Below are 24,785 nucleotides of genomic sequence, written 5' to 3'. Positions count from 1 at the left end.
TACTGGTCAGCAAATGGATCAGAAGTAGGCAACACAGCTGTTTTTGTGTGCGATGGCTGATGTGAGATCTGCTTGTCTGCAAGGGCTGGAGTTGCTCTCCCAGTGCATCAGCGGGGAATCCATGAGCAGCCAGTGCCCGACAGTCACATAGTTCATTGCACGAGCTGGGCTTGCTCAGACTGCACAGGAGTGCACTTGGTTTCCATCCTGTGCTATAAATCGGAGGGGAGGCAGTTCACCTCCAGCTCTCCCTCATGCTGGGGAAGATTTGCCAGCAGGACTGAGAAACACAGAGAAACCAGATACTCCTTCCCCAGGAGACACACCTGTAATGGTCTGCTCCCTGCTGCTGGGATGGGAACAGGACATCAAAACCAGGAGAGGGCTGGATACGTGGAAATACATTAATACCAGTTTCTGTTATATTGGATGCTGACATTTCTCTTTAAACCCCGAAGTATATAGATATAGCTAACTCTTGGTTATCCAGTAATGCCAAAGATACAGCTATTTTGTCATTTCTCCCCCTAAATGCTGTTCCTATCACCATGCCTGGGCTCCACCCCACGGAGCTGGGTTGGGGCAGTGTGGTGCCCATCCAATGCTACTCATGGGCAAAAGCCTGGAGGGGGAGCGTGCACTGCAGGGGAAGCAATGCTGCTAGATTATAAATGTATTTCATGTTACTGTTGGGCTCTGCTCCCTGGCAGCTAGGAGGGTCTTAGCCCCTGCCTGGTGCTTATTTTGGGTATTTTTCGGGGGGGGGGCTGACCTGAAGGGCTGGCACAGGTAGGGAACCAGGGCACCAAGGGGGGAACCCAAGGAATAGTTTTAAAAACTAAATTAAATCTAAGCAGATACGTAGCGGGTTTTAAACATCATTTTGAACCTGTTCTTTGTTTTCCTAGGTCATGCCTGCTTGCCATGAATAGAGGGAAGAACCAAGGGAGGGCTGCTCCTCCATCCTGTGAGGGCTGATGTGATGCTGGCTCCCTTTCTAGCTTATTCCAAGAGAGGATGAAAACGGCAGGGAATGTCCAACCTGCCATGCCAAATTTTTCAGAGATCTTGCTTGTATTTGGAAGCACATTGAAATGGCTGATTTGGGATCCTTCCTGACGCATTCAGGGATGCCATTATTGACCACGGCACAGGGGTCACTCCAGGGCACTTCCAGAAGTTAAGAAATGCAAAAGTGGATCAGGAGAGGAGCTTGGAGGTGTCCCTCGGGCTTTCTTTGCAGGAAAGCACGTTTGCTGAGGATGCCCGTCCATCTCCTGCCAGCTCTGCCCGTGCCGTGCTGCCTCCTGCCCGGAGCAGGCAGGTGCTGCCTGCAGGCTTCCGTGCCCAGAGCAGGGCAGCAGGCAGCGGGCCGGGGCACAAAGCCAATTGCTGCTGGCCAAGCAGTGCAGGAGGAGTTGAGACTTCCCTGGTCATGCTGTTCGTAAGTCACTGCATTTAAACGCTGTCAGAGCAGGGTGAACCACTTAAAGCCAATTAAGATCCTTAATGAATTGAAACCTGATGGGGTTTCAATTACCTTAAGTAGAAGACAGTGTGGAGCAAGAGTGCCGTTAGCCTAAAGGCTATCTTTTAGACTCCTGTTAATTGGGTTACGCATTTGAAAATTACTGTGCTCCTATGGGATGAAATATATATGTTTACTTAGATATCACTTACAGATATTTTCCAACTCAATCTGTACGTCAATCAAAAGCTTGCATTATTCCGCTTAAAAACCTCTAAACAGGACCTTCCAGGTTATTAACTGCTGCTCATTTGTCCTGCTTGAGATGAGCTGTATCTGTGTATGCAAATAGATTTTAGGTGAACATATACATAGCTGAAAAATTTTGGGGAATACCCTCTTTAAGAGGCTAGTGTGGAATCTGAAAAGCTAGGGTGGATTTTAAGATAATTTTGAAAGAGGATGAATGTTAAATGAGTTTTAGTAGAATTGATGGAGAACTACTGGGTCAGAATTCACACCCTGCTTTCCTTTAGTTTGGGATGAGGCAAAATAAATTTACTGTGAAGAAGATCAGCACAGACTTTCACAGATTTAGCTGAAATGCACATCCTGATAGAAAACTGCTTAAGAGATTAAAAACAAAACAAAAAAAAACCCAAACCAAAAAACTTTAAAAATTAAAATTGTGTGATGTGCACTAATTCATCACAGGAACCTAAAGCTTTTCCGAGCAGAAAACACCTACTGTAATGTTTCTCTTATTTACATCTGGAAAATGAGAGGTTTGACTAAAACGGTGTCTGAGCCAGAGGAAAATAAATTAAACCCTTGTTCTGATCCCGGAGGTGGCAAGGCTGGGTATTCCAGGAACATTCTGCTTTAAAACTGGTGACATGAACTATATCGTTTGACTTTTTTCATGACTGTTCTGTACCTCTGCACTTCTTGTTATTGCTGTAACCTCCCTTCACTCCAGACAGCTCGGGATTGTGCGTTTAATACAGATAAGTGCAGGGCATTACGCTTGGCAGCGGAGAGATTAACCCACCCGTGTGGGCTGGGCGGCTGCTGGGGCAGCGAGGGCCTCGGTGGGGGCTGTGCCACGGCTGGGGACCCAGCTGAGCCCCGGGGCCACCGGCTGGGACCTGCCAGCCAGGGGTGGGTGCGGGGGGACCCGACTGGCAGGTGGGGCGGCTTCTGCAGAGAGAGGCACGAAGATGGTTTCCCTCCTGTGTGTCCATCTCTAGGGACAGCAGCTGGAATAAAAATCAAATTTTATAAGGCATTTTAAGAGGACCTACAGAAATTTTCAAAGCCCGGACACTATACCCTGGTCCTGTACCCTGTGTCCCCCTGGCCGCCTGCCCCCACAGTGGGTGTGGGGTGAGGCCTCCCCCCAGGCACTGCCTTCTCCCCTCTTTCCCTTCAGGAAGGGAGCTCATGTAAAACTGGTTAGTGATTAATCACCACCCCTCATCTGGGAAATAATACAAGGGCTGACTAGTCTTGGTCTAGCAATGTTCACAGGTGGGATGTTTGCTAGTACCCAAGCGGGAGATGATTTCTGGTGCTGCAGAGGGCTGGGTGGGATGCTCATGTGGCAGAGGGCTCATCCCCCAGGGAGGTGCCCCAGGGTTGCCCACGGTCCCCCTGGAGAGCCAGGCTGGAGGTTTGTGCTGCTCTGGCACGGCGTGGTACCCTCGCTCGGCGAGATGCTGAGGAAGCCAAGTATTTCAATACAGCCGCAGAAGTGCGGTATCAATATTTAAAGCCAGCTGGCTAGGTTGGCTTTCAGGAAAGCAATCTTTCTGCATTTTTTATAAAGTGATCCAGGGTCTTCTTACCTGCCAGAATATATAATCATCCAAGAGACAATATCCGATAGCATTACCTACCTAAATGGGACATTACAGGAACATCTCTCCTCACAATAGCCTGCTGTACGACCAACAATGCTCCATTTAGAGAGGAACAAATTGTCAGCATCTGCTTTTAATTTAGTTTACTTTCAAGGTGACTGATACCTTTTAAAGTCTGGGAACAACAGGGCTTTTCTGTGGTTAAGGAAATGATACACATGGAAGGCTGCGTAAGCACAATATGCCTTTTGTACAACTTTAAGAACTTTATTTTGCTTTTGTTAGCCAGCTTCCAAGTGAAAGAACTTGAAGAATCTTACGAGGCTTGAACTTATCTGTAAAACAAGTATATATTCCTTCAGCTGCTCAGGGTTGATTTAAAGGCTTCTGGAGTTGCTGGAAACCTTTTCCAATTTGGGAAGCGCTAGAAAGCTTAATGAGAAACAAGGTAACATTTCAGAACAGGCTCAGTACTAGAAATTGTTAACAGCTCAAATAATTTCAAGGCATTTTTCTGCAGTTTTGCAAAATATCCAGAGAACATTTTAGTGCCATGTCTGATTAATAGGTTGGGTACACCAGTTTCTGTGGAAGGCAAAGTTTATAGGACTTCTTCCCAACAGGGATGGAACTGCTTTCTTAAAAAGCATCTAAAAAAGGCTCTTTTTTTGACTGTGGGCACATCCTGAAATGCAGTGAACGTGCAGAGTGCTGTTGTTGCAAGTAGGATGATCCCTGTGCCAGGCTCCTCAGGGGGAGCATGGCCAGCAGACCTTACCCACGACCATGCCTAGCTCAGGAGGCCTCCAGCTCCCAAAGGTTGGGGGGCACCTGGCGGAGGCTGCCTGGGTGGCCAGAGGCTGGAGGGTCCCAGGTCCAGGAGGGGTGACGAGAGCTGGGCTGGTCCTGGCTGGCTGAGAAGGGACCCAACAGCAGCCTGGAAGTGCCTGGAGGGGAGAGAGGAAGGTGGCAGATGCAAACTCTCCTGGAGGGTGGCAGGCGGTAAGGCGGGGGACACCAGCCACAGCTTTGGAGCTGGGAACTTCGAGGTGGATGTTGGGAAGAGCTTTTTCAGCAGTGGGTTGTGCAGCGTGGGAAGAGGCTGCCCAGAGAGCTGGGGGACCCTCCAGCCTTGGGGCCTCTGCAAGACCTGGGGGGGGGAAACTCATCTAGGGCTGATGACAGACCTGCTGCCAATGGGAGGCTAGAGACCTCCAGAGGTCCCTTTTCCCTGTTTCGGTGAAGCTCTTCATCCAGCCCCCTTATCCCTGTGCAACTGCTTGCAAGTTGCCTTTCCACGTGAGACACACACATTCTCCGTGCAGGGCACGGGTGGGCAATCGCTCTTCTTTTCTGTGCAATGGCTTTAAAATCCTCCTTGTCTTTAGAGGGCTTTTTTCCTCTCTGCCTGCCTCTCTCTCCAAACAAGGATATGTTTGTGCTCCTAGAGTGGCTGCTGTGATTAGTGCTGTAATCTCCATATCAGCTTTTACTTTTCAAAACAAAGAGGGACATTAATTCAATTCTAGTATCCGTTCCTTTCATACATTTTCCTGAAACACTGTTTGCTCAGCAAACAAATCAGGAAAAGTCATCACTTTGTTCTCATCTTAGGGGTGATCAAGTCCCTGAATTTCTACAAATTCCTTGGAGAATGGAAGTTCCTGCCGGACAGGGCGACCCAAGCAGCTGGAGCACTGCATGTGGGAGGAGGAGGAGGGATGGACTGGACAGCTCAGCTCTAACGCAGCCGGGTCGGTGAAGACACTGATGCTCTGAGGCCGCATCCAGCAGGAACCATGCTGCAATTTGCTCGGGCGAGCCCACGTGGCAGTGGGTTTGCCGTTGAGGTGAGCGCACGCATGACTTCATCTATGTTGGCTGGAGCCCTCTGATGTTTACAGCTTTAGCAAGCTGGACCTTTTTTTCCACTACTACCCACCTAAATACCTTGTTTTATACAAGCCCAGGTTAGGTGCGCTGCTTTGCACGTGTTTATATGTTGTTTTTTAAGAACAGTCCTCCTTATTCATTGCAAAACGAAGCCCGCTGGTAAGCGGGAAGCTGCTACAGATGTTTCCATGAGAAGGTTGCAGCTCTTCTTTCTGGTTAAGCTCCGCAGACACATATCTAATTACAGCTTTGTGGCCGGCATGAGGTTATAGAGGGAGGAAAGTGCGTGCTGAAAATCAGTTTAAATGATTTGAGGGCAGCGACTTAGTGCTGGGTGTGCTGCCTTCACACCGAGGCAGGACACAAAATGCTGGCAGCACGCACAGGGACCGTGGGGAATAAAAATACTGAGGAAGCCCTGAAGCTGAGGAAGCAGTCGGTGCTTTCCCTGGGGAGCAGGGAGAGAGCCCTGAAGAGCTCCTTGGAAAGCGGGAAGGAAGGCCGAGTGCGGGCTGGCCAGCCACAGCAGCGTGCTCAGCGGCTGGCTCTGCTGCGGGAGCTGGAGATGAACTGGTACCTGCGGGTCTGTGAGCTCTCCCATGAGTACACCATCGCCTACACCACTGGGATGCCCCACAGGTATGTACCCGCTGGCTATTCAGACAGTAGCAATTTGCACTCCAGGAAATGATGGTGGTGGTGGTGGTGGTGATGATTACGATGATGATTATAATAATAATAATAATAGAAAGCTTTTTGACTTTAGGAGCCTGACTCTTCTGATTATTTGGTTTTTTTTTCCCCTGCACTGTGATAGATGTGCATTATAGAGCTGAAAACTCTGCAAACCTGTTTCTTAGTTTCCATAACTTCTTCGGCATAAACTGCCAGGGGTTATTCAGCCTTATTTCTCATGGGCTGTTTTGTCCAAGTGGCTGTATTTTTATTTGAATTTAGTTGAAAAGTTGTTGCTGTTGTGCAGGGACTGTGTGGGTGACAGGAGAAAATGTCAGGACAGCCTTTGCTGGGTGCTGGTGTCCCCTGGTCCCCGTCTCCCCCTTCCCTCCCCAGACCCGGGCAGCTGCGAACAAGCCACCCAGGAGGGGAAACCTGCAGCTGCTGAATTTCTAATTCCATCAGTCTTAATGTCAGAGCTTCCAGAATCTGATCTTACTCCTTTAAGAAAAATATAAGGGGATCTTGGCATTAGTGGAAATTAGATGTGCGACACTCTAATCTCCTGTGCCGAGTAAGACCCTTAATGAAATAGGAACCTAAATATGAATTGCCTGGCGTTGCTGTCTCAGTCCTGCTGTCCACAAACAGCAGCAACGTGGGGACAGGGTGACTGTGCTCGCTCAGGGTGCTTTTAGGAACTGGCAGAGGGAGGATGTGGATTTCATTTACCTCAAGGGACAGGGCTGCTGCCAAAGGGAGGTTTCAGTGTTTTGCCCAGCAATACATGAAAGCATCAGTAACAACAGGGATTTCAGCTGAGAAGTTGGGTGAGATATTCCCTAATCCCAGACAGAACGGAGATGGCTGAAGTGCCTCGCACAAACTGAGATCTTACAGACGTGCTGGGATTAGAAATTAATAAAAAAAATAATTAGAATAAAAATTTGAAACAGGACGGCTGAAAGCAAAACAAGATAAAACTATGAGAGATGGAGCAAGTACTTGCTAAGTGCAGAAATGTCTAACAAGCCCAATGAAGGAAATACAAGCGGGTCTGTAGACTAAGACTGAGCACTATTTTGGGCATGGCACTCATCGGCCACACCAGCCCGTGATCAGGCACCTGTGGTCTTAAACAACGCTATAAAAACAAAGCACTGGGGAATAACTTTTGGGAGAACTAAGTTTCTAATGATGCTGATCTTTTCAAGCCTCTAAAACTCCAAATCAGTGAAACACTTATGTCTAAAAAATGCAGAAGAGCTTGCAGAAATATTGCTTTGCCATTGATTCACCTTTCCCTACAGGTGAGGAGAGAGATGGATCTGACAGGAGGTGAAACAAAAGGGGATTTATTTTAGGAGCTGGGATGAGAGTGAAAAGAGACATCAGGAGTCCCAGCGGATGAACTGTGCTCAGATAAAGTGTGTTGCTGCAGACCTGTCCATGCCTGCTGCAAGGCACTGCAGGAAAGATCACAGCTACAGCCTTTGGTGTTGCACTGCTGGGAGGAAAAATTCAGTTCTTATGAGGCAGGCATGGCTGCAGTCACAGGGCACCTTTCCCTCCATTGAGTGTACTTGTGTTGCAAAGAGTAGAACCTGAAAGCATCGCCTGCACCCCACCATTGATGGTTCACCTTGGTCAGTACCATGAGAACAGGATCCCCCATCTTCGGGCAACAGTGTGTCAGGGTACCATGGGGCTGGGGGGGCCCTGGGGCAGCAGGGCAGGACCCCTCCCACTGCCCCAATCTGGGACATTGGGGACATCGATGTCCCTAATGTCCTCAGTCCAACGCCCCCAGTGTCCAATGCCCTCAATGCCCTCAGGGCCCTGACACAACAGTTGCAGAGAAAGAATAACCGGGTAATCCAAATGTCCATGCCAAACTCCCCCCTGTGACATTGAATTATAATCTTTTAAAGTACGTTCTGGGTTTGGGATCAGTCTTTGTTTATCTGCTTTGAAAGATTTAAGGATTAGTTAAGTTCATGATACATCAATCACTTGATTATTTAACTTATTTTTTCAATGTATTTGAGATTGAAAAAACAGTCAGAAAATGGGTTGAGTTTTTAAAATAGAAGAGCCTCAGAAATCTGCCTCCATGGTATGTATCATACATTGTCAGGATTTGTTTTCTGGGAGCTGGTCTTGGCCAGAAAAGGTTGCTGTTGTCCTCCTGGATGTTCTCTTAACCGGAGGGCGCTGGATGCCCTTGTGCACTGGATTTGGTGATGCCGTGAAACCTGTGCTCTTTCTCCCACCACCCCTCAGGGATGAAGACCCTGAGAACCAGAGGCTTTTTGTTTGCTATTTAGCAGTGGTGAAATAACTGGGTTTTGGTTCAGTACATTTATTTTTAGGCATAGTGCTCAGACATGTACCTGTGTCCTCTCCTGCTGCCCCATGCCAAGGGGCACCTAGTTCTGCGGAGCTGGAGGTTTTGTAGCATCTTGTGGCATCTCAGAGACTTTGCCGGCTCCCCTCCCACAGCCCCTCTCCATCACGCAGGAGCTCCTGCGGGGCCGTGCAGCCTCCCGAAAGCTGCTGCTCCTTCCCTGACCCGGCTCTGATGCCTGTAGTTCATTCCTTTCTCAAGTATTTCCCTTGTCTGTTTTTAGGTTGTTTTTTTTTCTTCTTGGTGTTTGCTCTGTAGCCTTTGTTTTCTAATTAATTGTCGAAGCCCCAGGAGGCTGCAGATACTGAGGAAGTTTACAGATCGGGTAACCTGAGCTGTGAGAGTTTACAAAGGACTATGAGAAAACAAAAGGCTTTAATGACTTGCATAAGAGATGCTTGCAGCATTCATCTGTCCAGGCCAAGGCCTGAAATAAACCCTGTGAGAATATTTGTTTTACATTTGTTGGCCTTGGATTGAATCCCAAACAAATATGTCTCATTATCTAAATATAAGACCTGGGAAACGGGGTCTGTGCTCTATTCCCACTGGCAGTCCTTATCCCTTGGAGTTCTTGATCATCATAGGTTTCAGCAGATGAACAAGATTGTTGATCTTGGCCAGAATCCATCCTGGGCATCAATTAAAATGAGCCAGTTGCAATAATATAAAGAACAGCTGGGAGAAGAATACTGCTCTGTAGCCCTGTGGCCCTCTTGGGCAACACAACCCAGCTCATATCGTCTTGCACTGGTGAGAGTGTGATGGCTCTGGGCTCTCCCTTCAGCGGACTGTAGGGTGGGAGCTCCTGAGGACCCCACACTCCAGCAGCTGCTGGGCATTGAGGGTCTCTTTGCAGCTCCACGTGTAGACCATGCATTTGTACAAGCCCACCTGTGCGGATATCCCACCCCACAAGCCGAGCCTGCAGAAGCCAGGTGAAGTTCTCCTGAGAGGTAAAAAGCAAAGTGTGGTTCCCAGGGCCTGCCCTCCCGCCACGGGCTGGCCGGGGAAGCTGAGCCGAGCCGCCGAGCTGAAGCAGCTGGAGAAGTTCCTGCACCTGCATGGGCTGTCGCTGCAAGAGACCGTCCGAGCCGAAACAGGAATGAAGTACAGGTACTTGTGTGTGTCCCTTGCTGGGGTACTTGGTGACTGGCTGTACAGCTGCAAACAGCTAAAACAACGGGAAACTTGACTGAGCAACCCGTGCACACCCTCAGGCAGGCTTGCAAAATATGAAGATCTTGTCTGCTTTAGTAGCTTTTCTTCTCTAAGTTTTCTGAGGACCATAAGAATTAGCACGGCTTTGAGCAAAGCTAAATGCATGTGACCTATTCTCTTAAAACTTTGAATTTGACCTTTTTCTTCTAACATTAGTTTTTTGTGTCCATCTACTGAACCGCCTCTTTCAAATTTGGGTAGAAGTATCTACTCTTTCTGATGTTTTAATGAAAACTCATTTATTTATGTGCATTAAAAGGCTGAACAGTGAAACAGAAAACATGGAGAGTAGAGGTGTTCTGACTGTGGCTGGTGCTTCGATGTAACGTCTGTCCCCACTCTGCCCTAAAACTGCAGCAAATGGACTGAAAGCCCTATAGCCAGAGTCTGCTGGGTTCAGGCTGTGAAATACATGTCTTGTGTGTTAGAAAGAGTGTGCAAGGGGGAGGACTTCATCCATGCAGGAGCTGGGACACCCTGGGGAAAGAGGGTGTGAGCTGGGGAACGACTGTTGAAGAAGACATCAGCAAGATTTGTCTATCAGTTGTAATTTTGTTTTGTTTTGAAAGAGATTAATTTTAAAAGGACGACATCCCATATGGAAAGTAGATACATTATCTGTGCTTCTAATAAAATTTTCTTCAAAACATTTACTTTCCCAAGAGATTGACTTTTGCCCATGGTCGGTCTGAACTTAAAATTTAAATAAGACAACAGGTTTACAATTTTTATGGAAACAGCAAAGTTACGTCACAGGTTTAGCTGCTGGCCAGGGAAATTTGTTGTTTGGTGACACTGTGCAGAGAGGACTGAGTGTGTAAAAGAAGTGCCTTGGAGCCAGCATCACAAGAAACAGCAAAGGGCTTTGTACCTCTGCCCTGCTGGCGCCGGCTGGGAATCCCTGGAGCAAGTTGGGGTTGCACAGCCTTGAAAGCTGATGTAAATAAGTAGAGAACTGAGCCTACAGTGTTCGAGTGATGAAAAGGGAAAATGTCCAAAGGCAATGGAACAACATCCCAGGGATGCCATGTTCCGAGCAGAGAAGTAATCCCTGGTTCTCTCTGGGTTAGCAGGAGTGATGCTGTCCCCAAGGGAGATACTCTGATTAACTGGGGTTTTAAGATCTGGAAGCTTGCCTCCCTTCTAATGAGAAATTCTTTTGTCCCCCCTTCTGATGATCCTAATCCCACGTGGCAGTTGTGTTTGAAACAGTTGGTGTTAGTATACCCATGAAAATTCCCATTTATCTTATTTCTCTGCTATTTCTGCACTTCCTATGGCATTGGTCCACTCCAGACACAGTTTAACACTTACTGTGCCCTCGCTGAGAAGCACAAGTAACATCATGGTCACAGAGTGTTCCCATAGAGCAGTTATGATCTGGTGTCTAAAGTTTCCTCCACAGGAGATTATCCTGCAGATGCCCTGATGTACAGGCACCTCCCTGATCCTGAACCCAACTGCTACTGAGTCAAAAATGCATTGGTCAAAACTCAGCACTGATGTTCATCTCTGCTTGCTGCCGCACAGAAAACGTGCCTAGCCTGGAGGAGAAAACCTGCCGAGAGGCCGGGGAGAAAACTTCTGTGGGGATGGATACCCAATCCCCGGATGCACTGGAGACTGAGTTTTTAAGTCACAGAAAAATGTAATTAATGAGATATTCTGTGACTGTTGTGTGCTCCTGGGGTAGTTGGTGTTGGCCCTGAGGCTGTACCCAGTGCCAAGGGCTGTGGTTGCACGCTCAGCTCTATCACAGGCTCTGTGCAAATCACTTCATACACTACTCTGTTTCTTGGCTTATAAAATGGAGTGGTCTTCATTCATCAGAGCCTTTAGTCATGGTAAAATAGAGCATGTGCTTAATTTCTATTGATGCTGATGGATTCAAACATATGCTTAATTTTAAGTATGTGCATTTTTCATAGTTGACAGAAACAGCTATAAGATATTGCATTTCCCATATATCATATCCAGAGAAAGAAGAGATTTGCAGGAGAGGCCTGTGCGGCAGGGTCTGCTGCAGGGTGGGAGGGATTTTCCAGCGGTCATCGCTGCTTTCTGTAGGTTTTTGCTCTTCTAGCCTTAGAAGTACAGAGGCCCTTGTAGTTTCATTGTGAACTTGAACATTTTCTTTTCTAGCACGGCTGGTTTTGCCTTCCAGACTTTTCTTCAGATATCCATAGTTCTAGTCTAAAGACAGCACAATAAAAAACTCTTTTTTAAATTAAGAACTATTTAATTATGTGTGGAAAGTAATGAATTGTTAACAAGAAACACTAAATACGTATAAGCTGGTTTATTTATAGGTTGATTAGTTCTTTTTCCTTTCATTCCTTTAGCAAATACAGCTGAGTTCAGCCTATTACTGAATAACTGAAAGTGCAGCAGTGCATAAGCTTAGTTTGTTTCTGATGACAATAGTATTTCTCTCAGACAAAACGCCATTTGCAAAGCCCATTTTGTGTCTTATTATCCAATGGAGTGTTCATTGCACAGCCTTCTTCCATACAGACTTTGCTGGGGTTTGAGCTCTTACAGCCCAGACTACATGGGCTGGGTCTGTCCTCACAGCTGGGAAGCTGTGACTGTAAAACTTCTCAATATTCTGCTCATGCATGGCAAAAATAACATCTCTGCGCTTGGGCAGCTGCAGTTTGAGAGCCAGAAGGTGAAATGCTATATGTATATGTCTGCAAAAGCACCCAGGCAACTTTTGAAAAACGTGTTGTTGGCAACTGTTATAGGTGGAAAATATCTATAGAGGTCATGGACTCCCAAGGCGCTGCTGGATTAACCCATGCAGCAGCCTTCTGAGCTGAGGTATAGTCTTCTGTTCATATTTTATCTATTTTATATTTAGTTGAGGGTGAAGTCTTCCCAAAGCACACAAGTCCCTGGCAAACTTTGTTCATTTGGAGCGACCCCCCTGAAGCTCTTTCAGGAGTTCCTGCAACCTGAGAAAGCACTGGGATGTTCTACCCAGTTTATGTTGCTTTTGTTGGTTATGCTAATTAAAAACTTGAAATTTAGGATTGTCATGCTGAAGCTTTTGTAAGAAGACTGGCTAGCAGGTAGCCCTCTGCAGGATGGGCTGCTTTTCTTTTCTGATTGCAATGGGAAATGACACCGTCGCAAAGTGAGCACTCAGCCGGTGCAGCGACGAGTTGGGCATGGTGACCGCAGGGAGGAGAGGGCACCTGCAAATTGTCAGAGGCAAACTGATGGTACAACCCACCCTCACTCAGCTTTTTCTTTTTCGCCAAATCACTTGCAGTCCCTTTTGATGTGTGATGAGGAGGAGGTGGCTTGTGCTGCTGCATGGCAGGCAGAGGTGCTGGTAATAAAAATATTGTGGTGACCAGATAGCTGATATCTCTTAATTCTGAAAAATTAAAATACTTACTGTGGCTAAATACAGCAAGAGGAAGTACCAGATTGCTCTAGGGGCAATCTGATGGCAAAAGGGCTGTGGTTTGTACATCTAATTTGGTGTGTGTCTTATGGTGGTACAGGTCTGTGTCTGGAAAAGCAATAAGAGAGTGCGATACCCAGTCTGTAGCACCAGAATGAGTGTCGTTCTTCAACTACGTTGTAACTTACTTTCTAGGTATGACAAGAGATCAAACATGCTAAACTTACTGGAAAGGCTCTCCAGTTTGGTAAGCGTATTGAGGCAATTATGGCACTTGGGTAACCGGTTCAAATCCTGAAATAACAAAAGGCTTTTGGTGAGTACCAGTATTTGGTGGTGACCACTCAAGGCACTCACCAGCATGGGCAAAAAGACAAAATACTCCTGCAGAAGAACTACGGCTGAAAAGTGCCCCCCATCCCTGGGTTATATCAACTTGCGGTAGACACAAAGGCAAACACTGTGTTAGAAAATGTAACATGCTTAACAGTAAAATACTAGGGCTTTTTTAATAGATTTCTGGGAGCTAACATTTCAAATCCTGCAGTCCATGCTGGCCATCCCATCTCAAATGGATATGGTAAGCCGGGCTACAGAAAGCACAGGGCTCAGAGTGATGGGATTTGTCCCTGCACCGGGTGATTAAACAGGCTTTTTGCTTAGGAAAAAGATGATTGACAGGGATTACAGCAGATGTGTTTAAAATCAGGAACAGCCTGTAGCAAGTAACTCGCTGTCTCCCTTAACACAGGAAACGGGGGCGATTCAAATTTCTTAACAACAGGTTTAAAACACAGGAAACACTTTCCCTGCCCCTTGTAATGAAATTGGGAGACTCACTGTTGTAGGATGCTTTGGATGCTGAAAGTATAAGCATGTTCAAAAAGTATCAGGCAGGGCCATCAAAGGCTATTAAATACAAAGGGGTAGATTTAACCTCTAGCACGGCAAATTTTTAACTGTCAGATGGCAAAAAGCCAAGACGATATATCAGGAATGGCATTACTGTATTTTTGTTCAGCTCCTTATAATCTTTTCTCAGCACCTGGTCCTGGGCGTTGTCTGGGTTGTGTGGCTGATCTGCAGGGACGTTCTCCTCTGTGCTGGTATGGCTGTACTTACGCTGTGCGGTAGGAGGCGCATCCTTGTGCAGGGGGTGAGCAGGCAGATCGTGCTTTTCAGCCTTCTTGCCCCTTCTTCTGGCTTTATGTTTGTAGCCCCACAGGGCTATGACAGAGAGGGCAATTTGGGAGCAATCACCTTGCCATAGGTGCTTTTCCAGGCCCCCCTTGTCAGGCTCATTTCATGCATCGAAGCTTTAAAATATCTAATCTTTAGATAGCAAAATATATGAGAGCACTCAATGTGGTCCTATAATCCTGCACTGTACTTCCCAGTCTAATCTGTTCGGTTCAGAGCACAGTTGCATCATGTTTATTGAGATATAGCTTACAGTGTTAATGTTTTCCCCATTTCCTGTGCCAATCAATCTATAGAGCCTTATCCAGCTATGTTCTTTTTTAATAGCCAGTGTAATTTTTCATAAGTGTTTTTCTTTTTTAGTCTGTTCAAACTATAGTGCCTGGTATCTAGTACAACAGCAATGGCATATATTCCCATGCCTATCCTTTTCCCAAATTATTTCAGTTTCTACTTGCTCCTTAGTTTTTGTGTTTGTAGGGTTCTTGCCCATTCCATGCACTAATGGGGGAGGACAGGATGAAAATAGGTGACATGTGTGGGCTGGGATGTGAACAGGGTATTTGCACATGTGTGTGGTGTTTGTACGGTGGTATTTCCTCCTTGAAATAAGAAATCCCATTTTACTCCTTCAGAAAAATAGTACATATAGCCTGTCTGCAGCGTGAGCCCCATCTCCCCGGCTGGATTTCAGCAGGAGGAGCTCTTTAGCTGCTCGTATGATGCTGACTCCTGATCCTGCTGCTTTCTGCCTTGCTGCCATTGCCAGTGACAAACATGTGTGTGTGCCTGACCACACGTGTATGCACACATACGTGCACACATGCTTCCTTTGGCAGTATAGAGTCCTCAACAAAGCCCTGTAAAAGCTCAGATCCACCCTGCCAGTACTTCTAGGGTTACCCACACCTTTCCGTAGGAAGCTCCCCACGACGTAGGTGGAAGACACGGCAAATTTTGTCGTCCCAGTTCACCACCGCAGCAGTAAATCCCAGCTAACCCTTAGCTGCATGCAGAGCAGCAGCTCCTGCCAGTGCCCAACAGGAATTCACACACTTGCTACTGCTTTTCACGCACCTTCTGCTCCTGTCAAACTCCAGCCTGAAAGCCTGCGCTGCCAGATGCTGAATAAATCACCAGCTCTGTGGGCAGGGTGCTGCCTGCTGGGCTTGCTCTCCGCTCCCTGCTGTGGTGTTGGTGGTGCAGACTGTATCCAGCATCTCTCCAGAGGGCTGACTTGAAATTTTGGGCTATTTCTGGGTTTATTTATATATATAATATAAGTTTGAAGTCTGCAGTCTGTGTGTGCCCTGGGATGAAACTCAGTCCATGCGATCTTGGTTAAAACAGGTTTTATCTGGGAGTCTTTGGGCTGACTTTGGGATCTGTTGAGATTGGGAATTTGCCATACGTTGCACTGACACAAACCGCTGAACAGTGGATTGCTGCAGGGCTGAGTTTAGGAAAATATCAGCTAAACCTCCCCTAGCAGCTGTCTGGTTGCAGCTTTGTTTCAGGGCTCCATCCTTTAGGAAATTATCATAAAACCAGGCTCTGGCAAGGCTTTGAAGAGGTTAGATTCAGTGCTAGGCTGAGAGCAGGTCTCTGTATGGTGTGTGCTCCGGCAATGCTGACTCTGCACTTGTCATCGCAGATGGCCACGGTTCAGGTGGAACGAAAATGGAATCTGGTCTTCAACACGAAGCCAATACTGATGCAATTGCAACTCTTTTGCTTTGCTTAATTGAAGTATATGACCAAATGTGATGGCAGCTGCTCTTCCCACATCTTCCCTGTGGTTACTCCTCCTGCTCCATCCCCATCCGTCCCACTGGAGGTCTCCCAGTATGAGCAGAAAATGCCCCTTTTCAGCCCCGACAGTGCAGCTCTATGGCCCAGTCTGTGCTTAGAGAATTCCCTTGATTTCTTCTCTTGGTTATTAATCCTAGTTTGTACACTAATGGTTATTAATAGTAAGTTTTCATTGAATTCAGAATTTGCAGCGCATGTAAGCATGGGGTAATGTAAAGAGGAAACTTTCCTGGAAATACGATACTTTGTCCAGCCTGGCAGATTCCAAAGGCAAAACATTCAGGATAAAGAGCGTCGTTCTGGGACCTGGAGATATTGGGAGGAATTTGGCAGAATCAAAGAGGAAGTATCTGAGAGGAGGCAAAGCTGCAACATGATTGTAATCAAGCTTAATTTTAACAGAGTGCTGTTGGGCGCAGGGACCCCTCATCTTCACATTGCAGTTTTCTCCTCTTCCTCAGAATTAGTCCAGCATCAGGAAATAGTTGCCAGGTCAGGAGATGTAGGTTATAGTTGATGCCAGCCCTTAAGGAGGGGATGCTGGCTCCCAGGGTGCTGCTGTGGGGGTGCCCCACAACACGGCTCCAGCCTGTGGCTGCTTTCCCAGGACTGGCTGCGGTAAATAACATGGGAGTAACAAACCTAACATGGGGCAGAGCTGGAGCATGTGCCCTGCAGAAGTGCTGGGGCGGGGATCTCCTGGGGATTCCTCTCTTGGTACTTCTAGATATACTTTCTAACTCTGTCAGCTATTAAATACTGGGTGTAGCTACAGTATTGCAGGATACTGCTTCAATCAATGACTCTCCCATCCTCTGGGCAGTCTGTTAGGCTGGTGCAAGTACGAATGGCTAATGTGTGCTCTGGGAGTACCAGCATCACCCCTGCGTGCTCAGCAAGAGATGGAGCTCATCAGGGTGATTCTTTGCTTTGAATCAAAAGTTGCTTTTTTTACAGTTTAAGCAAGCCAACATGATCAACTGAAATATATTTTTATTATTCTGTGTGTTTCCCCATATGGAGGTGACCACTCTTCTATTTCTGCATCTGCCCATCAGGCAGAGACCCCCGTGGGAGTGCAGGTGGGACTGCAGGCAGCTGGGCTCCCCCGGCTTTGCTGTGTGCTGCTGCCTGGGGAGGCTTACTTGAAAAGCAGCTTTTTCCATGGCTAAACTGCCTGCTGCAGACCTGCTGCTGCTCGATAAGCTTTTTTGTTTGTTTTCAGAGTGCATTTTCATAGTTGCTTTGCTTCATCCCCATGCCAGAAATACACATTTCCCTATTTCCAGTAGCAGAGTTGCTATTTTTTCCTGGGGTGTTCGGAAGTACATGAGCATCCATAGTGCATCCAAATAGGCACCGTGAGGCTGTCTGGGGGAGCTGCTTATCTTGGCTGTCCAGCCACAGCACCGGGTGAGCAGATTCCCCGACAGCCCTCTGTTGCCCATCCCAGCTGGGGTGATGAAATGCACATTTTTCATTGCAGACAAAGACACCCCGTAGACTGCAAGAGTAATTACTCATCTCCTCTGAGGAACTAATGAGCGGTTATGCATTTGGCAATAAGTAATGATCCTCTTGCAAATCCTTTTGTTAATTAAATGGGCGCCATTCCAGTATGAAAGTGGTTGTTCAATACTGTTTAGGATGCACTTGGAGACCAGGGACTACTTGCTTGGCCGGCACTGGCCCTGGGAAGTACAGCAGATCTTTGGCTTGGAAGTGCTTGGCAGTGCTTGGAGATCACCTGAAGACTTGACAGCACCTTGCATTTAATCTACTAAAATGACATTATGGTGCTCTGAGGTACATTGTGCTCCTGTCTCGGGTGCAAAAATAAAAGTTAAGAAGCTTTTGCAGACGCCTCTGGAAATGAAAAGAGCACTGTTTTTGCCCTTAGTCCAAAGGGAGTGGAGGGAAAATTAGGGAGCTAGCTAAAGAGCTCCTGCAGTCCCAGGCTTTTTCCGGGCAGCAGAGCCTGCACCTCTGAGCAAGCACAACACTGCCCCAAAGCCTTCTCCAGCAAGACCTCCCGGTGGAGGAACTCACCCTGTTCAGGTGAAAAGCAGATTCCAGAAGTCCTGAAATGATGATTTTTTAACTAGCAATGTAGGCTAGTAACTAAGTTGTGGAGAAAGTGCTGATGCAGCAGTTTTTGTTGTACCACATTTCCCAACAAGAGGCCTGGCAGTCTGAAAAGGCAATGATAAAATTAATTGGACTGAAGACCAACTCTTAGTAATCTGCTGCATTTCAGCAAATTATATTGTTCTGGGTGATGTGGTAGTTCTCCTCAATGACTAATTCCAACACATGCCTCTCATTATTTTGGGAGCGCTGATCAATGTGAAGGGTTTTCTCCCCAGTGCAGGGACTGAGGTTTTGTGCCAGTTTTGCTGGATGTAGCTGATGGGATTCTTATCCTGTGCCACTCACTTTAATAATTACAAGTTAGAAATTAGAAACATTAGAAATGTTGTTGCAGCTGAAAGAGAGAATCTCAGGAGAAGAATTAAAATTATTTTTAAAAAAATTTGGGGAGGTAATATTTTAACAGTGCTTATTATTCAGTATTGGTTTACATAAGATAATCACTGATTGAGATTCTCAGCTTTCATTGAGTTTGCTCACAAAAGAGCGCAGGTCCCCATGCCGGCTGGAGAAGGATGCAGCTCAAGAGAAAGCTAAGGGTGGCGAGGTGGGTGGGATGTTTGCTGAAGGGGTATCCACTGGAATAAAGCTTTACAAACAACACAGTCTCCAGTAGCTCAACTTTATTCTGACCCTCTGACAGCTCATCTCAAAGAGTCAGAAGTTATTGCAGCATAATTAGTCATCCATCTGCTACAGCGCGTCCTGGAAAAGCGCAGAATGCAGTTGTGTATTATTCAGCATCCAGGACAGAGACCTTTCTTCATATAAGTTAATTTAAAGTTTTAAGCTGTTAAAAGTAATGTTTGGGTGATATTTGACCTGTATGGATAACAGAATAATATACACAATTGCCTAAAATCTACTATTCAATAAGCACAGACAAGTTGAAAGAACATATCTTAGGCTGAGCTTTATTTGGAATAAATTTATCAGTCAGGTTAACCTGAGAAAAATCTGCATTTTCTGTGTGTGTGGTCTAGAATATGAGTATGGCAAAATAGGAAATCCCTTGTTTGCCATGAGCTGCCAACCTCGGCGCATTTCTCTAACTCTTCACCTTTCTTTGTCTGTTTTATATTTTTATGGTAGAAAAAATGGTTGAAAATTTTGAAAAATTTAAAAAATTTTAAAACGTTTAGTAGTTATTTAACACCTCCTGCAGGGAGGCTGGTTTGTGGCCGGCAGCCACGGGCTGTGCTCAGGGCAGGCATTAGAGCTGACATCGCTTCCTTTGGTGCCCCTGGACCAGGCTCTGCTCCATGCCACTGTGGAGGGAGAGGGTGTGGGGGGCCCGATGCCGCCGCCCTCGAAAAACCCTGAGGTACAACAGAAGCAAGAAAAGTGTGGAGCAACCTGTGGCCATGCACTGTCTGGTGTCCCCCAGCCTGGCACAGCTACCCCGAACGCCCAGGGATATCGGTGGGCTCCCCAGGACCATGCTGCTGCTGCTGGGGGTGCTCCTTACCTTTGGGCCCGGGATGCCTTGCTCAGTAACAAGGAAACCTGCCTCCAGCAGGCTCCAGCCTCGCCTGGCAGGGAAAAAAAACCAAGAAAACCTCTTGTGCTGTGCAATGGAGCTTTGTGTAGCTCAAAGCATTTTAATCATGTTTAATCATTTTCAGTGTAATAAAATACATTAAAATAATGGTCGTTTCTGGAGCCTATCTTGTAAGCCACTGGCTTTCACTCATCTGAGAAATGAAATAAATAACATGGGAGAATTAAATTACCTGCTTTGGAGTGGGGGGTAATGCAGATAATAGGGCGATAGGCAATATTCTGGTGGATGTTTTCCATCTGCAGGGATAAGTGACTGATTAATTGAATTGGGCACCCGGTAGGTTACACCCTCTTTGTAAGACACAGAAAGCTCTGGGTCTCAGTTTCAGTATTGATTCTTTCACATTATATTAAGTGACAATTTATTTAATATTATGTAGAGCTGGCAAACTATTGCAAAGCCTTTTGCTAGCAGGCAGCTCCCTCGGTGCCCGGGGGCTGTACCGGGAGGTGGTGTTGACTCTCGGAGCTCCTGGTGCAGCTGATGATCACGCACAGGCCTGGCAAGTGGGTGCCTGGGACACCCGGGGAGACTGAAAATTAGATGGGAGTTTGGTCATGAATTTCTTGTGAGTGGATCTCTATATGATGTACAGATTGCATACATCATACAGAAATGTATGCAAAAAAAAAAAAGGAGGACTCTGAAACCGGCTGGGTTTAGGATGTTGAAACAGGTGAATTTTTTCCTTTGATGTCACTTATTTTTAAACCCCCACTTCTGCAGGGTGACCTGGTGCAGCTGTGGTGAGGCTGTAGCCAAAGGCTTCTACTCTGGGGCTCAGTTCCTGCTTGGGCAGAATAGAAAACCTTGACAGAGCTGCCCACCAGGAAGCCATCTCACACATTTATTACCCTGCTGGCATCTGGCTCAATTATAAATAAGCAAAACTAGTGGTTTTTTCATGCTAGTTTTGATTCATTTATCATGTCATCACATCCTGAAAAATCTGCAGTGCAAATGTAGGGACTATCCCTGCAAAAGAGCAAAGGCAGCATTTACACAGTGTGCCTTCCTGGGGCTGGGATGATGCTGCCTTATTTATACCCTGGCCTTAACACACTGCACGTGTTAGCGGGTCCAGCAGCCTGGATCTGTTTGCCGGTGCCACTCCACGCTCTCACGCTCCTGGTTTCAGTCCCTTCTGGGAGGATGGAGCCCTCAGAGCCCAGCCAGAGGGCCCACGGCTGGAGCTGGTAACAGATCTCGTGTGCTATCAGAGGCAGCACGGGCTGGGCGCTGTAGCCCGCCTGGCTGAAAACCTGCCAGAATTACGTGTTTGAACTAAAAAACATTTAACAGGAAATTTGATCGTTCTTCCTCAGGTACAATTACAAATGCAAATTAAGTTTTTCATGTGATACCAGTTAAAATATGACGACTGTTTGCTAGATAAGTGCAGCACTTTTGTTCTGCAGCTCATTTCCTTGCCAAGCTTCCAGCACTGTTATCAAAAATAAACATTCCTTGTGGGTTTAGATACGTCCTGAATTGCTACAGGGTTTGTTGCTGCCACTGCAGACAGGACCACTCCCCAGCTGAGCAGGTGAGCATCCACTGCAGCTGGGTCTCGGCTGTTAATTAAAATTAATACCACGGAAGCCCTTTTGGGAGGTGCATCCCAAAGCCAGCTCACTCCTGGGCTCTTCTGCTCGCTCTCCTGGGTGGTAGCACTCATTATCTTGCCAGTGTCCATATCAGCCCAATTTACAGAGATGTAACGGAACTGCTGCAATCGTAAACAATTAGCCCAGCAGGAAACCTGTTTTCAAACAGCTATTGAGATGGAGTGAAATGGCTGAGAGATGGGCACGGTTTGTATTTATAATCAGAGCTTTTATGGCCCAATGAAAGTTTTATTGGGACATAACACAGAATTTCCCTGAGTGCATCCTGCTCTGCAGCACAAGCATCATCGCGCAGAAGTCTGAAAATCAATGATTTGTGACAATATATTAAGATAATTCTTGTGAAAGCCAGTTTTGGGGACAACTCCCTAAAATGTCTGCACTGGAAAGGATCCTGTGGACAGACCACGATGTCTGTAGCAAGATCTGGTATGTTAGACAAACTAAGGAAGGACAGTTTTCAGGTGGAAACGCTCCAAGGGCAGAACTCTGCATTCCCCAAGCCCTGCTTCTGGAGCTGGATCCTGCCATTGAGGCACTGCTGGCTGCATTTTTAGTGCTTCCATGCAGCTTTCTGAAGTTTGGCTGATCCAATTACATTGCATGCAAAGCCCTGGTGAGCACCTGTCAAAATGTCCAGCGTGGTTAAAACCCTATCATGAATGCTGAAATCATATTTTGAATGTACCTCTTGCCTGGAAGCGGTGACCTTTTCTGTCCTGCTGCATCTCACCGACCCCCGGTGCCGTTCTGGCCGCAGGTGCAGAGGGCAGTTCTCTTCCCCATATGGAGCACAGGAAAAGCTGCCAGGGTAAGGGCAGCTATAGGGCGATACAGCAGCTGGTACTTAAGGGCTGTGCTGCATTTTACACCCAAGAGCCGGGTTAGGTGCTGGTTTTGCTAGCGTGCAGGGTGCCGGCAGGGTCTCCTCTGCAGAGGCCCTGCTGAGATCCCGTAAGGCAGTGCAGAGAGCCGTGTCAGCCTGGCCCAGGTGGCCACCGGCAGGGAGAGGCTGTGTCTGCAGCGCTGGGAAAATGGCTCAGACTTTGCATTTAATATTGCACGTAATTATGCAGTGGTGATGCACTGCCGATTATTTGCACGGCCATAGTGAACAATGGTAACAGTAAACTTCTGCTTATGCGTAGCGTTGCAGTGATATTGGGAACAAAAGCAGTGTGAGCTTTGTCTCCTTCCAAGAGCTCTGCCTGCCTGCCCACTGTGCCTCGGGGAGATTCCGTGGGGCTGTGGGGACGTCAAAATGCACTGGCCCAAGGTGTGCCGTGGAAGAGACAGGGCTCAGACAACCAGAAACTCCCAGCAAGAAGAGCACACAGCTGTTTTGTGCTGTGGAGTAAATGCCCTTTACCTGCCAGGAGGAGGTGTCTGAACGCTGCCCGAGGGTCAGCACAAACTTCAGCCCAGGGGTACAGGCACACAGCCCCTGGCAGGCAGGCTTGGGGGTGCTCGGGACCCTGGGGCACCTCCAGATTCACATCCTAGGAACTTTGCTTGGTGGCACTCACTGTCCCCAGCTCGCAGGAGGTCCCCGAAGCCCAGCAGGAACATCGGCCCACCCACGGGCCTTGGCAGAGTCCCTCCACGAGCCCTGAGAGAAGCTTGCAGCTGCACAAGTGTAACCTGGTGTGAGCAGCCAGTGCTCTCGGCACAGCCCCCAAGTGCACTGGAAAGTATCATTCACAATTCCCCCCCACTATATGATATATATGCAGACACAACTTAAAAAATAGCTATACTGAAAATAATTTGACGCATTGCTAAAAAGGAAGGCTTCTAGCAAAGGAACTTTGCAGAGGGGCTCATCTGACATTGGTGCTGATGGGTGCTATGTTCACTGCTGTGTTAAGTTGCTGTCTTCTCTTGATTTTGAAGAATTTCAGTTAAAGAGCTTAAACCAGCTGGGATGGCATCATTGTTGGTGACCTGGATTGCTGGTTAGCACACAGGGATGTGGGTTTATGTAACTGGCTGCATGTGGTTGGTGTCCATCTCTCGTCTGTACTTCAACCTGCAGCCACACACCACGGCGTGTCTTCTGCAGTGCATAAACCTCGACTGAAATAAGGCGAAAACATACCCTAATTTCGTTGTGATTCGCTGAGAACATCCTGGGGTCACTGCCCAGCTCATGGCCCCCACGTGCAGGTGTGCCAATCCTGCTTTCCTTGTGAGGCAGAAACGGGTTATTTGGATTCAAGAGGAGCCGGGTATCGGCCGAGGTCCCTGCAGCTGTGAGGGCGGTGCAGGGAGTGTATGTGGGGCAGCCTTCCTGGGTGCCCACCCGCTGGGCACAGAGCCGCACTGCCTCATCCCAGGGAGATAACCGGGATGGATTCGTTCTATCAGCCTCAAAATTTAAAAGACAATTTTGTAAGAAATTAAGGTTAAGGTTGAGAAATACTCAGAATATTTATTTAAAAGATGAAATTTTATATAGATCAATGAAAATTTCCGGTTTACTTTTTTAGGTAGAAACATGAACTTTGCATCTGGTGATGAAAAAAAGCATTTTCTTTTCTAAAAAGCACTGAAAGGTTTTACTTGGTAAAGCATGAACAGTGCAGGGATGCAGGCAGAGGTGATCTCCTCTACCTTTTACCCCATGTTTACCAGCCAGTGTAGCCTCATTGTCAGTGCAGTGCCTATTGTTTAATTAACATATGTGGCTATCACAAGTACAGCTTGCTGCTGAGGTCTGAGCGCAAGAAAGGCATGAAATTAAGACCTGCCATCTTAAAGGATTGACAGACCCTGCCAGAATTTGTATGCAGCATATTGGTATTACCAAAAATACAGCTTAAATTTAACAAAGTGAATAAGATGCTAATTGGTATTTGTCCAGTGAATGCTCTGCTTTGGTAGAATGGCTTGGCAGAGTTATTAGTGTAAATAGCCTATGTCTGCAGCCATAAAGAAGTGAAGCCTCAAGCCAGACTTGGCATAAAGTTTCAAAATTGCTTCACCAGAAGGTGAAATCTAAAAGAAAAAAGAAGAAAGAAGCGAACAGTGCGTTCAGCCTGAGCCATGCCAGAGTGCTGGGTCTGCATCAGTTTGAAATGTTTCATCCAACCTAGACCAAAGGACATAATTTTATTCTTGTATTTCGGGCTGCACAAGCATCTTTTTCCCGCTCATAACAGCAAGAGCTGTGCTACTGCCTGGCCCCCAGGAGCAGAGAGCCCCTGCACCCCCACCTCAGCTGGTGCTGCAAGCTCTGCCTGCCCGGAGCACCGGGGAACGGCTTGTTCATCACCCGCTCAGCTGCACAGCCCCAGCTCCCCTTGGTGCCCCCACAGGGACCAAACTGGTCTGAATAAAGTATTTTTTTGAGGTTTCCATTCTGCTCACTGCAGCGATATGCACCATTCCACCAAAGAAACAGACTGTTCAGGGCATTGAGATGTGTATTTGAGTAGGAGCCATAGAACATCTCCTGGCCTTTATGCTCGCCTAGAGCATCCTGCTTGC

At 47.1% G+C, this 24,785-nt stretch overlaps 1 protein-coding gene across 2 annotated transcripts in view; it reads left to right on the top strand.

The window, feature by feature from the left end:
• Positions 1 to 4,979: 4,979 nt before the first annotated feature.
• KCNAB1 (potassium voltage-gated channel subfamily A regulatory beta subunit 1) overlaps positions 4,980 to 24,785 on the top strand; it is a 75,889-nt gene continuing 56,083 nt past the window's right edge. The window contains exon 1 of one of the 2 annotated variants that reach the window (XM_075098617.1): positions 4,980 to 5,862. In XM_075098617.1, coding sequence (XP_074954718.1) covers positions 5,591 to 5,862 — 272 coding nt within the window. In that variant the 5' untranslated portion in view covers positions 4,980 to 5,590. Of the gene's footprint in view, positions 5,863 to 8,976; positions 9,422 to 24,785 lie in introns of those variants that run through there. The other variant, XM_075098618.1, reaches the window with a different exon arrangement.

The sequence above is a fragment of the Phalacrocorax aristotelis genome, chromosome 7 (assembly GCF_949628215.1).
Source record: "Phalacrocorax aristotelis chromosome 7, bGulAri2.1, whole genome shotgun sequence".
In the NCBI taxonomy this organism is placed as follows: domain Eukaryota; kingdom Metazoa; phylum Chordata; class Aves; order Suliformes; family Phalacrocoracidae; genus Phalacrocorax; species Phalacrocorax aristotelis.
This window is presented reverse-complemented; position numbering and strand designations above follow the sequence as displayed.